The following is a 15,608-nucleotide window of genomic DNA, read 5'->3' as shown; positions in this document are numbered from 1 at the left end:
TTTAGCTTCTGCTCCCTTTCTCATTGTGATCTTTTAGGTGCAGAGTAAAAATAGTGGCATTACTGAGACCAGAAAGCAATGAAAAGGTAATTCCTATCTGTGAAGAGAGGCACTTGCACACACACACAAGTTTGGGTGTGCTGTTTCCAAGCAGGTATTATGCTTCTGAGGCATCCATCCGCTCGGCTGGACCTTGCTTTGTGTGGTCCACCATTGCTCCATGCTGGTGCTTCTCCCGTTTCTCTTCAACCAGGTGTCAGCTGGCTGTAAACCTTGTGTGTAAACTCCCCAGCTCCTTCTGTCTGTCCGGTGCTTGTTGCTCTGATCCGTGTCGGGCATTTCTTGGGGTGAGAGCATGGGAAAACCAATGTGTACGAATACCCAAACTCATCCAACTCGAGAGGCCGGTCTGTTGGAAACCCACTGCAAATACTGCGTTGTAGTAGGAGATCAGCAGGCAGTAGTGAGGTTATCTTGTGGTACTGTTTTCTCTACTTGAATCAAAATGGGAACTGGAGTGCAGTTCACACAGTAGGCTTAAAAGTGCAAAATTGCTCTTTGTCCCTAAAGAATGAAAGGATTTCAGATCCAGGGTCTGAAGTTACAGTTAATACTCTGTTAAACTATATTAAAATCCTGCTGTATTGAAAACCCCAAACCCCTAGAAACGATGCTGTACCTGATGAGCATTTGATATGCTGTTGATCTTTACTAGCCTACAGTTAAATTAAATACATATAAATCGACAGCTGGTTTTTTTTCTGTGGCTTGAATTTTACATCAGATTATAAGGGACTTAATTGTGAGCCCATTGCTCTTGAATCATAGAATCACAGAATGGTTTGGGCTTGAAAGGACCTCAAGATCATCCAGTTCCAACCCCCACCACAGGACCGTGTCACCTCCATCTTTTCTATGTAGGGTACAGACTCTTTTAAAACTAAATAAATAGCCTCTGTCCACACAGTGAATGTTCCCTGCCTTAACTAATTACTGATACCAAGAGTATCAGAGGCATAATTGGGTTTCTGCCTTTTTTTTTATGTTTAATTTGGTTTTCCTTCTAGGAGATGGAGCTGTTTCTCATCCATAAGCCCAGTTAGCCGTAAGGTCATAAATCCTCTACTTTTGAACAGCACATTTCCTTTCTGTGTCACGCTGCTCTGTGTTTCCTACTCCTCTGAGTATGAAGGAGGAAGGTTTGGGGTCTTCTTTTTGCCAGTATAAGAACTGTTTCATACAGTTCTGCATTAAAAGGCGTTTACTGGATTTTTGGAAGCACTTCCCGAGCCGGAAAGATGAGCAAAGCTGCACAACGTGCTCTAACAGGTTCTGCAGTCCTGAGCGCCTGCCTTTCGGGTGCTGTCAGTACAGAGGCAGCCGACTGGGGCTGGCCAAGTCCTGCTGCATCAGTGGTAATTATTTCAACTCGGATGTACCACCTATCCCGGGAAAAACAATGGAACTCGGTGAACATCTTTAGAAAGCTCTTCCTCTTCCATCTCCCCCTCCTGTATTTAAAGTGGGAGCAGATTAGCTCGTAGTGGAAAATCTTTGTGATAGACAAAGAAGCCAAGCCCTGATATTTGTCTTTTTTTTTTTTTTACATAGGAGAGGTTTTTTTTTAGCTGTTTTCCTAATTGTAATGTGCAGGAGTACTGCTGAAGTGGTGACTAATGCCGTGCCCAAACAGGCCCTGTGAATCTGTGGAGGAAGGATGTAATTCCTGCCCTCCTCCCCATTCAGACACAAGTGTGCCATCAGCTATTTGACGTGGGAAGCAAAGAAACCTGGATGGTTAAATGTAGGTCACAAAAGTTGAAGTACCATCCGGTCTCAGAAAGGATATATATGGCTAGAGGGAAGGACAGAAGGGAAGCAGGAAGATGGGCTGCAACACCAAGGCTCTTCAGGAAAGGGGAATTCAACCCTAGTGAAAGCAATACAGCAAGCCATAAAATACCTCAGACAAACGTATGGGAAGGAAATCAGAGGGGTGGTAAGACTGTGGAGCAGATGGTCTACTCAGTAATGCGTCACCTCGCAAAAATAGCAAGTAAGTGAAAGAATTCCTTTTTCAGTAGATAAAGGAAAAAAATCAGGTGGGGCTGTGGGGGTAGGTGCTCTGGTTCTGCAGGGGAATGAAGGGTTTTGGACTCACAAGAATGAGTCGCTGTCAGGCGCTGGGATGTTGAGTAAAAAGATGCTCAGGCTGGTGCACTGCAGCACAGCAAAGTGTTGTGACCGGCTTGCCAAGGGATTCTGGTAGGGTTTAAGGGTAACAGGGTTGCTCTGTTCCAGATGTGTGTGTGTGTGTGTGTGTGTGTGTTACTGTCAGCGTGAGCCATGTGCTGAGATGGCAGAAGCCATTTGGGAATAGGCAGTTACTTGGTTTGGTTAAGACCAGGCAGGTTTATAAGGACATGCAGAGCAGCCTGATTGATAAAGCAGCACGAGGGAGCAACAAGGAGACAAGGACGTGGCACTAAGAGGATTAACAGAGGCTTAGTGTCTTAATTCGTGAAGGAAGGGGGCAGGACAGACATGAGTTTATAGATAAAAAGAGGACCTTGATAGAGAATCTAAATCCAGAATTGGGCAATGCTTTAAGTACGTGGAAGAAAATAGATTGCTTTATCTTCGTGCTCGTCTCCAAGGGATCCAGGAAGAAAAAAGGGGTGGGGGAAGCGTATGAGGCAATGGAAAGGTAGAACATGTCCTGTGAACAATGAACACTCGGCACAGCTAAATCCAAGGAAAAGGAAATACTCCCACCCACTCTTCTTTCCTTATCCTTTTTCTCACAGAATTAGCATCTCCTTGGGAGGCTGCTGAGGCTGGGAACTCTCCTGAGAGTTGAGATGACTTAGGCATTTGTGTGAGTGGAAGTAGGAAGCGTTACAGTAAATAAGCTGGGCTTCAGAAAGTGCAGAATTCCCGTGCTTTGGGGCATCAAGTGCATTTCAGAGTCGTTCTGTTGGTTTGGATTGGGTTTTAGTTTTAAATCCCTCCAGATGCCAGAAAGGGAGAAGCAAATGCTTGATGGGCTTAAGGGTCTTTTCCAACCTGGTTGATTCTATGAAAACAAAACCCCCAAACCCTTTGTTTTTATATGTTGCTCAGCTCTTGCTTGGGCAAATCATCAGGAGCCACTTGTCTTAAGAACATATGAATATCTTCCACTCTTAAGAAGTTGGCACGAGGCTGTAGTACGAGTGGAGGTGTTGTGGGCCCTTAGCTCTGTGGATAGCAACAGAATTAAAGAGAAATTGCTCTGGCTGGCTGGAAACTGAACGGCAGTAATAGTTGAAGTGCTTCCAGGCATTAGTGACTGCTGGAGCCACGCTGCCTTCACCTGCCGGATTCCAGCTTCCTAATAGCCATTGGCATCCCAAGAGAAGAGCTGCGTGAGGAGCTGAGATCTGCCCTGTAGCCCATGAATTCCCACCTTGGGTATGCAGTGACAAGTCTGAAGCAAAGGCTGGTGCAGTAGAACCAGTCTTGAAGTTCTCCAGTACAGCTCTTGATTTCTTTCTTCTCTTAGTAAAGAGAAATGCCAAAGTCAGTTGATGTCCGGTTGGAACTCCTTGTCGCCCCTTGAGACTGCTGACATCTCATTTTGGCAATTCACATTGGAGACCCTTCTAACACAGTGCAGGTGGTGCCTGGTGGCCATGCCCCTCTCTTAGGGCACAGGATGCTCCATGAGTTGTGATTATGAAATAAGCTTTGCTTTCGATGGGCAGGTTAAATCCTGACCAGTTGCCCTTGGTATGCATCAAGTGGAATGAAAGGGATTTTCAGAGGGGCTTTGAACTTAATAATGTGCTTGGCGAGTGCTCCTTTCTCATTCACTGTGAGTTTACAGAGCACATCTGCAAAGCAGTTTATGTGCCTGTTGCGTTTATACTAGGTTTGTTGGAGTCAGTTTTCACTGGGGGGGGGGGTGTGGGGTGTGTGTAAACCTGCCTGTGCAGGTGTGTGCAAGGAGCAACCCCACACTTCAGAGTCTGTCTAATGGATATGAAAACCTCTCTTGGGCATGGAGAGGCCTCCTGTTAAAGTGCTATCTCAATACACCTTTCTGAGGCTTGCGAAAGGAAGGTGCTCCACTTCTCTGCTTGGAGGGGGTGGGAAACCACCTTTTATTACTGTTTGCATTGAATTACAGGAGTTAATCATTGCCCGTGTGTGTGTGTGTGCATGGAGGGAGAACGTGCTCTCTGAAGGCAGTAAATCTGGCAATGGTTTCTTCATCTCGGTGTGCTCATGAAGGTGATTTTCCTGTGTTAGGTGCTTTGAAGGCATTTTCAAATGCAGGAGCCACCGGTGAACCGTGTCTTACCAAAACTGCTCTTGTAATGCTTGTGTAGTGTTGTGTATTCTGAAGTAGAACTGTGCACCCTGCAATGGAGTTAAATCTGCCAAGCCATTAGACGTGGCGACTCGTATGTTTCTCAGAGGCAAAAATAATTGCAGCAATTGCAAATGGTGTTTCCTTATCAATATTCCTTGTATGGTAACTGAAGGACGAGTACACGGGTGAATGGAAAGAAACTACTGTTTTTAACACTTTACCTCCTGTCTCATGTATTTAACTTCAGGCATCGGCAGCTGATGTCAAGAGAGGTGTAAAACCTCCCTGCTAGGCAGATGTGGGATGGTCTTCCTCCTTAACAGAACTTGCTTTACATCCCGAAGAAGGATGCTTTGCATCTCTTCTAAAGCGCTTGTGTTTGGGTTTTTATATACTCTTGCCTATCAAGTCTGGTGTTAAAACTGGCTTTTCCTTGTGGTTTCTGTTTGTCTGGGGGGGTTTATGTCTGTTTTGGTCAACAGTAATTTGTTGCCCTCCTGAAAAGAGTAAGTGACATTTGTAGGAATGGTTGTACCCTTTGACTTTGCGTTTGTTGTTATTACTATAAATACAGCAGTGCTTGTAATTAGAGTGCTTTACTGTTTTTAGGGAGCATAATGATGTCAGTTGCGTAGCCTAATGTTAACAAATACAAAAATGCTTCTTTTCCAAATATACATCAGCATTAGAGTTCCTAACGTAAAGGAGAGCAAAGTCCCTGGTTAATACATTTTCTCTCTTAAAATTGTGTTGAAGGCAACATTTCCTTCTACCAAAATCATTCAAATGAGACCTTTAATTTCGTTTTATGAAAGAAAGAACAGATTTGGTTGTAAAGAACGTTAAAAATGAGGTGTGATAGAGCAGACCGTGGACCTCTGCAATATCTGTTCACGTTGCTTCGTGGTCAGTTGGAAGCAAGCACTTTGCATCCAGCTAAGCGTGGAGGGCTTGAAATACCTATTTGCTTGGTGTGAACATGAAAGCTTTGCTTATGGCTCTTCCTACCTGTGACCTTGAGAGCACGGCTGTGCCCAAGTGCTTCTTGCTGGAACAAAAGCTGGTTCTGTCTAAGGCTTGTTTGAGTTCAGGAAGCAGTGTTTGCTGAAGTCAAGTCTTGGTGGCGCAACTCAGGTTGCAGCAGCCACACCTCTGTGGAGCAGTTTGGGTGCTCAGTCTCAACCTTTGTTCACAGCTCTGTTCCTTTCCCAGCAAAGCATCCGTGCTGGTTTGCTTTCTCCTGCTAGAGGCAGAGCTTCCGAAGGAAAGGCAGCAGCAAGTGCTGTTGAGGTCTGCAGTAGCCCTGTGTCAAAGGGACTGGATGGCAGCAGGATAAATGGATCCTCTTCCTAATCATTGTGGTAAGGATAGGGTTCAGTGTTCGGAAGCGTTGAACATGGGCTTTGTGGAATAGGATTTCATAATGCTTGCAACCGGGAAAACCACGCAGAATGCCATCATTTGGCTCCAACTGCACAGGGATACTGGATCAATTTAAGTAGGTACATCATTAATGGCATAATATGGTTTTCAGTGTGCTTCTGGGGCATTGTGTTAACATTTGTCTTTGGTAATGGTGTTTAATGCAAGAATACCTTCCTAATGAGCCGTGCTGCTGCAAATTCTCCCTCTAGGACTGTGTAAAGCTGGTTTCCACCGCTTTATGATGAGGATTTGCTTTTCTGTGATTATGGATTTGGAAGAACCCCTTCAAAATGAATAGCTTTTGGACAGCAATTACAGTTGTGCAGCATATTTCAGCGCTCATGTTGGGGTTGGTCCCTTTCCCTGTCCTGTTCCTGCTGCGGATGTTGACCTCTGTTCCCATGCTGCACGTGCTCGGGGGAGCGCGTAGGCCGGGTTTCTGGTGAGCGTGAATTCTCGCCGCTATCAGACTGAAAGCGAGCGTGTCGTTGCACATCAGCTGTTCTGACTGCGCTGGGGACAGCCCAGAGTTCTGAACTCAAGTCCTGCAGGATCAGCGTTTCAAAAGCAGACCCTCCATTTCTGCCTGGAGCCACCCCTGTTTATGTACATGCCGCTCTTAACCGTCAAAGACCAAAGTTTGGTACTGAGACTTCTGAAGCTCGCTGTTCAGATGCGAGCGCTAATGTAGCTCAAGCCAAGAAGTGCTCTACGCACCCTTCTGGAAAGCTTGCTGACTGTAGAGGGCTGAAATGGAGAGCTGCGGGCTTGGGGAGCGTTCAGTGCGTTGTTACTACTCCTCTCCAACCAGATGTGATGCCAGGGCTTGAACCCTTGCTTACAGCAGGAGTAAACAAAGCAATCTTTCTGCAGACAACTTGTGAAGAAGTGACAGGAGCAGTGTGTGCAGACTGTACGTTTTCTGTTTCTGTGTTCAGCTATGCCTTGTCTTTGTACTGATTTACTACCAAATGATGGGGCAGCTGACAAAGACCCTCATTGGACCATGCTGTGCACAGCGTGATGTTCATCACCATGGTCCACCGTTGGCGAGTTAAAATGGGCATGCAGAATTCTCCCTCTACAAAAACAGACACGTTTTCCCTCTAACTTGCCAAGAATGCAACGTTCCTCTTACGTTTCTGCTTTCTGACTTGACTTCTTCCAGGGCTCATCAACGCTACTCCTTCCCTAAGGCCCTGGGAGGAACTGCTGAAGGATGTAGGCATATTATGTACCTTGAAAGACTAAACAGCCATTTCCACTAGGCATGGAGTAGGCAAATGGACTTATAAGGCCAGGTTTTCTTCATGGGCAGCGCTGTCTGACTGGCACATGGTGACCAGATTCAGAAAGTGTCTTTTTCTAATTTCTTTGAGATTTTAATATAAAGATGTTAAGATTTTAATATGGTTACCAAAGTATTTAGTGTAATTTGCCATTGGGGGGGGGGGGGGGGACATGCCAGACAATTTTCTTATTGAATGTATTCCCAGGCACTGACACATGCTGATTTGCTTGCTGCAGTGCAAATAGGGATCCAGTGTGCTCAGAGCTTGTATCTGTCTAGGAGACAGGCTCCAGAGAGACTAACTACAACTTTACTTGAATTCAGCCTGCTTGCTGGAAGAGGCAAAAGAGGCGGTTTACAACAGCTGTTAGGGAGGAAAAAGCTCTTCTAGTTTCCAGGACATTGACTTGACTATTGCCTTCCCCTTGGGCCACAGAGTAAGTGGTGACTGCTAGGGTGATGTGAAAATGGGATGGCAAAAGACTTGGGAAAAGCATGAAATCATCTCCTTGACGAATGTTTCAATTGAGCGTTGGTTTTCTGGCTGCATTTCAATAGAAACGATACCCATTTGTGTGGCGTGTGACAAGCTCTGAGAAGGGCCTGGGTATGCTGTGGCTGCTGCTTGCTTAGCTAGGGACTGTGGGAAGTGGAGAGTGCTGCTAATTGAGTACTTGACTTCATTCGACGCAGAGATGATCCGTTTTACTTGAAGACAGATTTACGTGATCTTCGCAGCCCATAAATCACTCCTGCATTGCCTCCCTGCAAGCAAGCCTATTGGCAGTAGAAGACGTTACTCAAAATGTGCCTGTTTTCAATTAGCTCAAGGAAAATTCTCTAGTCATGGGAAGAACATCCATCTCTGTTACCTGCCCAGAGACTTAAACACCCAAATACGTTTGCATGAAGCTTACTCTGCATAAGCAGTGATTAGTGTCGATTATTACATAGGAGAGGGTAGGAAGACTTGACACAACTGCCTCTGAAGTGTTTCTAATCCTGAGGTTCGGGGCTGTGACCAGTTGTGGGATAGCTCCTAAGAAACGGGGAAGTGCAGCAAAATGTGGTTTTTGGCTTGGCAAGCAGAAAAGGTTTCAGAGAGCAGCTGGGCATCCGTGGCAGGTCCGATGCATGCTGCAGCTGGTGGGTCACTGCTGCAGGGTGCCAGGACACGTCAGGCACCACGGCAAGGCAAGGTTGTTGTCTCACTCATCCTAAAATCACAGAATCCCAGAGTGGTTTGGGTTGAAGGGACCTTAAAGCTCATCCAGTTCCAACCCCTGCCACGGCCAGGGACACCTCACACTGGAGCAGCTTGCTCCAAGCCCCTGTGTCCAACCTGGCCTTGAGCACTGCCAGGGATGGGGCAGCCACAGCTTCTCTGGGCACCCTGTGCCAGCGCCTCAGCACCCTCACAGGGAAGAGCTTCTGCCTTAGATCCAACCTGAACTTGCCCTGTTTCAGTTTGAACCCATCACCCCTTGTCCTGTCGCTGCAGTCCCTGATGAAGAGCCCCTCTCCAGCATCCTTGTAGCCCCCTTCAGACCCTGGAAGCTGCCCTGAGGTCTCCACGCAGCTTCTCTCCTCCAGGCTGAACAGCCCCAATGTTCTCAGCCTGTCTCCATACAGGAGGTGCTGCAGCCCCTGAGCATCCCTGTGGCCTCCTCTGGGCTTGCTCCAAGAGCTCCATGCCTTAACTCGGTCTTTTCTCTTCTGGGTGGAAGAGCAGCGCTGGTATTTGTTGCTTTTCCTCCTTAGCAGCAGTTTTCTGTATGCTCTGTGTACAGTCTTCCCCCTTGTTATCTCTGGAGTCAGGGAATTGAGCTTTTTAGTTTTCTTTTGTGTTTTCTGCCCTGCGCGTAGACACCCTCGCTTTGTATTTGTTGCTTTGCCCGTGTCATTGTGCCACAAGGGTTGGTTGGTCCTTGGAGTTAGAGGTGACAGAAAGATTGTGTGTGCTCTCACGGTGTTTCTTGTGTAGCTGGTTCCACCTCTCCTGCAGCGTCTTTGTTCCCTTAACTGGAGAAAAGGCAAAGGACATTGCCGGCTTTCCCAGAAAGCTGCTTGGCTTCCAAGGGGAATTGAAATGGTTTTCATCTGTGACATTCCCTATTGAAACCCAAGTCTGTGTGAACTGGCGTGCTTGGAAACGAACAATGTCCCGTTAACGCGGGCAAGTCAAGATCCCCTTCTGAAGGCAGATTGGGTGATCTTGAGTTGTGTGAGGCTGCCAAAGTAAATGTCAGTTGAAGTCTTGTGGCTTGCACTTCGCTGGAACAATGCACCTGGCCTTTAAATAAAGGGTTTTTTCACTTCCCGATCCAGGACGAAGCCCTCATTTTGTTCTGGCTTGCTGTTAGTGAACAGATTTCTGAGGGCCCTGAATTAATAAGCACAACTGTTCTCCATTTCCCCAAAGAAAAAGGCGTTTACTTCAGCACCTACGTTTTGATGTGTAAAACTGAAGATGAAGATACGACGTGTTTAGGAGCGTCTTGTCAGCCTGTTCTAGCAGGGAATGCAGGCTGCTTGAGAGCACGTGGACAAGAAACCTGCTCTGTGGCAGGATTCACTGGGGCTCGCTCAAGCATGCAGAAGACTTCATGCTAAAGAAATACTTGATGTACGTTTGTATGCTCTCTAATGGGAATTACTGATGTTTTGGTCAATAGCTCATAAGTTTGTGACTTTTAAGAGACTGCAGAGATCTTTGTGCAGTTTGGGGCTGTTCAAGAAGCTCTGTGTGAAGATGTGTTAGTAAAGGAATGGGCTTCTATTACAGACTTGGTAGAAGTGGCTGTAACTTACCATAGCCTGGAGTGCTCTAGAGAAAGAGGTGTTGTGGCAGATGGCCGCTGAGGGACCTTTATCTGCTGGCATTACACTGCTCAAGATGCAAAATGTTCTTTCCTAAGCTTAAAATCCTGGCTGAGGCTTGAATGTCGCATCTGGAGGAACAGCATCTTTTCATCATAGTTGTAGTTGGAAGGTGAGGATGGCAGAGGAAGAGGAGAGCCCCGACCACGATAAGCTGACTTGCATGAATTCACATGGCAGGTGAGTAGCTCTCTGATGTATAACTTAAAGAGATGGAGCTTTAGGGTTGCCTCAGTTGAAGCAGCCTTGGGGGGCTAAAAAGAGAGGTTCTGCTCCTTTTGGAGTCAATGGGAGCTTTGCCCTCGGCCCCTGGGGAGAAGCACAGGTCCAGCACAGACCGCAGTGTGTGCGAAGCTACAGCTCTGTGCTTCTTGGATACCTTGATGCTTTGTTTCTGCCTGGAGTGCTTCCTAAAGGAATGCTTTTGAGGGATGACAGGGCTGTCACCGCAGCCCCAAGTTAAACCTGCTTGGGGCTGGGTGCTGTACTGAGATGTGAAGGGCAGGCAGTGCTTGCACAGCGCTTTGGGGTGCTTTTCAGGAACAGACAGTGCTCTGCAAAAGGCTGTTCTTTTATCCCTTGCAGAGAGCAGTTCTTGAGTTTAAACATCCTGTCTCTTCAGGTTGTTTGGATAGAGCTCAGGCGAGCACAAGGAGGAGAAAAGAGATGCTTTATGCATGAGGAAGCACTCTGTTTAGCGCAGTAAAAGGCTGGTATGTCCCGAATACGTAAAAGCAGGAAAACTGCCCTTTTATGTATTTAAAAAGGGGTTAGGGAATAAAAGGGCAGAGAAAGCATGATGGGTTTCTTCCAGCCATGACTGATGGAATCGCTGCTGCTCACATCAGTTGTGAGAAGGTGGTGTTCCTAATGGCCATCGGGTCGTTGGTTCATGGGCCTGGCCAGAAAACCTTCCTGCAGAAAACGATGGGGTTACAAATGTGGTGGAATCAAACTGAGAGGGTGGATGCTCAGCAAGTGCAGTAACAGCACACGCACTCCTCTGTTGATACCGTCTCCCAAGGCCAGTGACTGGGGGCTTCCTGCATCACTTGGCTTTCCGAGGCGGCACACGAGGGCTCCAGCAGAGTTTCCTTCTTTGTTGCTTTTGTTCATCCGTGGGGGGTTTTGTTGGTTTGGTTTGATTTAGGTTTTGGTTTTGCTTTGGCTTTAGCCGTGATGTGGCTTTGTGTGCCAGGAGCCAAGTGATGCGATTGTGCCCGTGGTACCTGTTCTTACGCACCAGTCCCGACGGGGGTTTTCAGTGAGGTTCGCACCTCTTCGTTTATACATGGGAAAGATTGAGAAAATGAAATAATGCTGAAGAGGCCCCATAGAGCTGTGCCCTTTAGACTTCCTGTCAGTTATCTTGTTCATTTTGCATTTCTTTTATTGACTGTGAAGTCGCCACTGAGCAGGGATAAAATCATCATCGGTTACGCAAATCAGTGCACTTTCCTCCTTTCCTAGTCCATCTTACTGCTTTGGACTCGACAGCAGTCTGCTGCTCCTGCACAGCTAACGGAGCATTTTCCACAGCTTACCATGCATGACATTGTTGGTTTAAAACACCCCAAGCACGCAGCACTGCTCCCTGCACCCCTCACCCCAAATAATTCCATAGAATCTCAGCCTGGTTTGGGTTGGAAGGGACCCTAAAGCTCATCCAGCTCCAGCCCCCTGCCATGGGCAGGGACACCCTCCACTAGAGCAGCTTGCTCCAAGCCCCTGTGTCCAACCTGGCCTTGAGCACTGCCAGGGATGGGGCAGCCACAGCTTCTCTGGGCACCCTGTGCCAGCGCCTCAGCACCCTCCCAGGGAAGAGCTTCTGCCTTAGATCTAACCTGAACTCCCCCTGTTTCAGTGTGAACCCATTACCCCTTGTCCTGTCGCTGCAGCCCCTGATGAAAGGTCCCTCTCCAGCATCCTTGTACCCCCCTTCTGATACTGGAAGCTGCTCCGAGGTCAGAAACATTGGTCATCTCGAAACAACTAAGGATGGAGAGCTGGATTTGTTTTTAAGTAGGGTGCAGAGATGTTTGCCCGCTGAAGGGAACTTGCACTGTCATGCTTTCAAGTAAGGGTGAAACATGCAAAGTGTGATGTAAACTTGCTACAAAACAGTGATTTTGAGGTGTGTATGTGCTCTCTGTTGAAGTCTTGGGCAGATGTCCTTTTTAGGCTGTATGTCTGCCCTACCGAGGATGTGAAAACAACGTGTGTATGTGTGTCTTTATGTTTTAATGGCTAAGAATGCATTAGAGATGCTCCTGCAGTTTGCATGTGACACCCGGAGCAGGTAGCCCTGTTTGCGGGATACCATGCAAACTTGGCAGGGGAACAAGAGGCACCGTAAGGCATTTCTGCCCGAATCTGGAAGAGGTGTAGGTTTCGTTGGTCATCCAGGACAGTTAAAGGAACCAAGGGTGTTGCCACTACAATGGGCTTCACGTTCACCTCGCAGCACGGCGAGGGTGCGAGCCGCTTTGCGCTGGGGTACGCGTTTCCATCGCGAGGCCTTTCGTTGCAGTTTGAAAGCAAACCCTAAATCAGTAGTTCCTTTTTCTTCTAGCACCGAGGTTTTTAGCAGGGGAGAGCTTGTCGAAGCGCTCGGTGCATACCTTGTCATGGAAATTGTGGGAGAATGTGAACAGGACAGAAATAGCCCCAGCGTTTATCTGATAGTTCCACAAAAAGTAAATATTGAGCTTTGTTTCTCGTCTTGTAATGGGCTATTAAAGTACAGCCTGCTTGGGAGTGGAGGGCTGAAGGGGACAGTTTCCCCCTAGCAGTCGTGTAAAAGCATGAGAGGTTAAATCTAGGTGGGCTTGTTGCTCCCTGGCTCTGTGTGCTCAAACAGATTTAAAGCCTCAATAAAAAGACTAAGGGTGAATAAACTCTGCTGTGCCCCAGGAGACAGCAGGAAAGATCAGAGGCATTTTTCCTACATCCCTGTTATAGCAGGGAATGTACTGAATTTAAGTGAGTAGCCGAGGGAGGGAACACATCCTACCTAAGCTGCAGGGATCTGGCCTGAGAAGGACTCGCTCACGCAGCAGTACCAACAGGAGTAAGGTGCTGAAGTCTTTCCACCCAGAGTGATGCCTCTTGCGCTGGGGCAGTGGGAGACCTTCCGCTCCTGAGCCAGGCTGTGGGTTGCTGGAGTTTAAACTGCTGTCATACAGTCTGTGATGTGTCAATGAACCTGCCTTGAGCTGCCTCTTGGGAAACCAGTCCAAGTGAAGCCTCGGAGCCGGAGCTCTTGGGTTGCCTTTGGTTCTCATGCATCAGTCTCGTGTAAATGCCCTTATAGAATAGGTTTTCTCTACCCTGAGCCTTCTGAGTAGCCACAGCTAGATACACAAAATTGCAAATAGTGCCTTGCCAACACTTTGTATAACAGATGGATTCTGGTTTTCTACTGAAAATACCTTTTGTGCGTGTGTGTAGAGCTATTGCAAATCATTGCTAACACACAGCGGTTGAAAGGGCTAATAGGATCCTGTGGCCTTTTGATGTTCTGACAGATCCCTTCTCCCCTTCATCTCCTGTGAATGGGTCCCAGATCACAGCACAAGTCTGTATCCATCATGGTCCTTACCCACTGCTTTGCTCATCTGTGAAATGTTGTAGGTCTCTGCCTTAGATGTTATCCATGAGGCACCACGCGGGTTCTTGCTTTAGCTCTGGATCAAGTTCATTGTATCATCCTTCATTGTATTATCCTTTCCTGAGGAATAAACTAGCCAGGTAGAATCAGATTTGCCTTGCCTTCATTTCACTGTTCAGTTACATTTCCTTGATTTCTTTTGTCCAGGTCTTGTATTATCAAGGTCATGCTTATGTGCTCTTAGCACCGAGATCGCTTTTCCTTCTCTCCCAAGCCACTTCCTTTCCCCCTCCCTCTTGTAATGATTTTGGGTGTCTCTCTGGCTCCGCGTGCCAATTATTTCAGCATTGTGGGCTGGAGATTATCCAGATCCCCTCGTTCCTTTATTGTAAATGGTCTCATTTTGTTTCCACACTGCATGTGGTAATAAACATTATCCTACGCTCATCTTCAGTGCAGCATTTTATTCTCTACTAAAACTGTGCCTGCTTACTTTCTCCTACGCAACCTCTTAAGCCTAATGTGTAATGTTCTCCCTCTTCTGTGGCAGGGCACTCCAGTGCTGCCATTGTCATCTTCATGTGGAAAACGATTCAGCAAGCAAGAGAAATGAGTGCCTGAATTACTTTGTATGTGTATGTGTTTAAAGGAACCCTGCTTTTCTGCAGGAGACTGTTGCTCTGGGAGCAGAGGCTGGGTGGGAGAGCTGAAATCGCTGGAAACGCGTTTAGAGGGGAAATAGGGGCAGGTTTTTAGCTGCTGGACAAGAAATGGGGCTGTCTGAGCCCAAGGAGTTGTATGGGATCTTTCCCAGACATGATCCCTTTACCTTTAGTTGCAGTTCTAGTATATGAGAAGGTTTAGGAATGGGAAGAGGTATGAAATGTCTGACTACACCAGTGATCGACTCCAGCTCCTCTAATAGTAGAGGGAAAGCATTAGCATCCTGCGATGCCCGGCAGGGTTTGGTTATAGTTGAAAGCACCAGTTATGATTTATGTTGATCAGGTTTTGATGAGGAGGAAGCGGAAGCGGGGCACATCCTGCCTAACGGCTGCTTGTGATGCTCTGTGATGTGTATTTGCAGCGCTACTGTTCAGATGAGGATGAAAACGTTCTGTACTGTCAGCTGTGGAGATTTCTGCCTCGTGTTCTCTGCGCTAGGGGACAGTTCCAGGCTTGATTCTCCTCTGCAGACCTTTGCAGTCAATTAGCCTCAGGCATCTTGCTGCCGCTGCTCTATAGGAGCATGTTGTCTGTTAATGCCAGCACACCCAGGGAAGGATGCTGAGCAGGTCAGAAGGGGCAGGGTGAGACAAGGTCTTTGTAGAGCTCTCCAGGGGTGTCATGGAGTGACTTGTACCAGGAAAAGGATCTCGACAGCTTTGGACCCCAGACCAGCTCATTTATAAACACCATTTTGTTTTCTCACTTAACACAGAGCTTCCTTCCTCTCCTTAATGATCACTGAGGCGCATTCTGGAGTGAGCACTCCCTACCTTGGTTCTAGGTTTGTCCTTTACGAGCTGCTCTGCGGGGCCAGGTAGGCTTTGTGGGTCACAGATGCATGCATACACTCGTAGATATGCAATGGGGACTTGCTGCTTTAACTGTATTTGGTGTCAGGTTGCTCCAGAGCTGTGGTGGTTTGAGATTGTACTGAGCACAGCGCATTGCTCACTGTTGGTGCTGCTCAGGAAGGGTGCCTGTAACCGCAGTGGGGGAATAAAATACATTCTGTTTCTTAAACAGTATGTGTTAAATACATATATACACATATAGTGTTCTTAGAATAGCCACATTATAGCCACATCATATACATATGTATAATATATACATATTAGTGTTCTTAGAATAGCCACATTTCAAAGGCCACTTTCATTTGTCCTCTGTGTAGGTGGGATATTGTTTGCTGCTATCACTAAGGGACCTGCTTCACCCCATAAGCAGGTTATTTTTAAGAAGACTGCATGTTGAGGTCTAGGGATTGTTAGAACCGAGTCCCACCCTGTCAAGAAGGGGCGTCTTCAGGCTGCATTCAACTC

General features: G+C 47.1%; 1 protein-coding gene across 5 annotated transcripts in view; it reads left to right on the top strand.

Moving 5' to 3' along the window:
• EML4 (EMAP like 4) overlaps nt 1–15,608 on the top strand; it is a 124,201-nt gene that overhangs the window by 22,080 nt on the left and 86,513 nt on the right. Inside the window, exon 1 of one of the 5 annotated variants that reach the window (XM_061478877.1) lies at nt 5,573–5,718. The exons of the other annotated variants lie outside the window; for them this stretch is intronic. Coding sequence (XP_061334861.1) covers nt 5,694–5,718 — 25 coding nt within the window. The 5' untranslated portion in view covers nt 5,573–5,693. Of the gene's footprint in view, nt 1–5,572; nt 5,719–15,608 lie in introns of those variants that run through there. 5 annotated transcript variants of the gene reach the window in all.

This window comes from Pezoporus flaviventris, unplaced genomic scaffold (genome assembly GCF_033815535.1).
Source record: "Pezoporus flaviventris isolate CSIRO_AGI_PZ_B2104156 unplaced genomic scaffold, CSIRO_AGI_Pfla_v1 ptg000132l, whole genome shotgun sequence".
NCBI classification, from domain to species: Eukaryota; Metazoa; Chordata; class Aves; order Psittaciformes; family Psittacidae; genus Pezoporus; species Pezoporus flaviventris.
The sequence above is the reverse complement of the archived record's forward strand: the minus strand, read 5'-3'. Positions and strand labels throughout refer to the sequence as shown.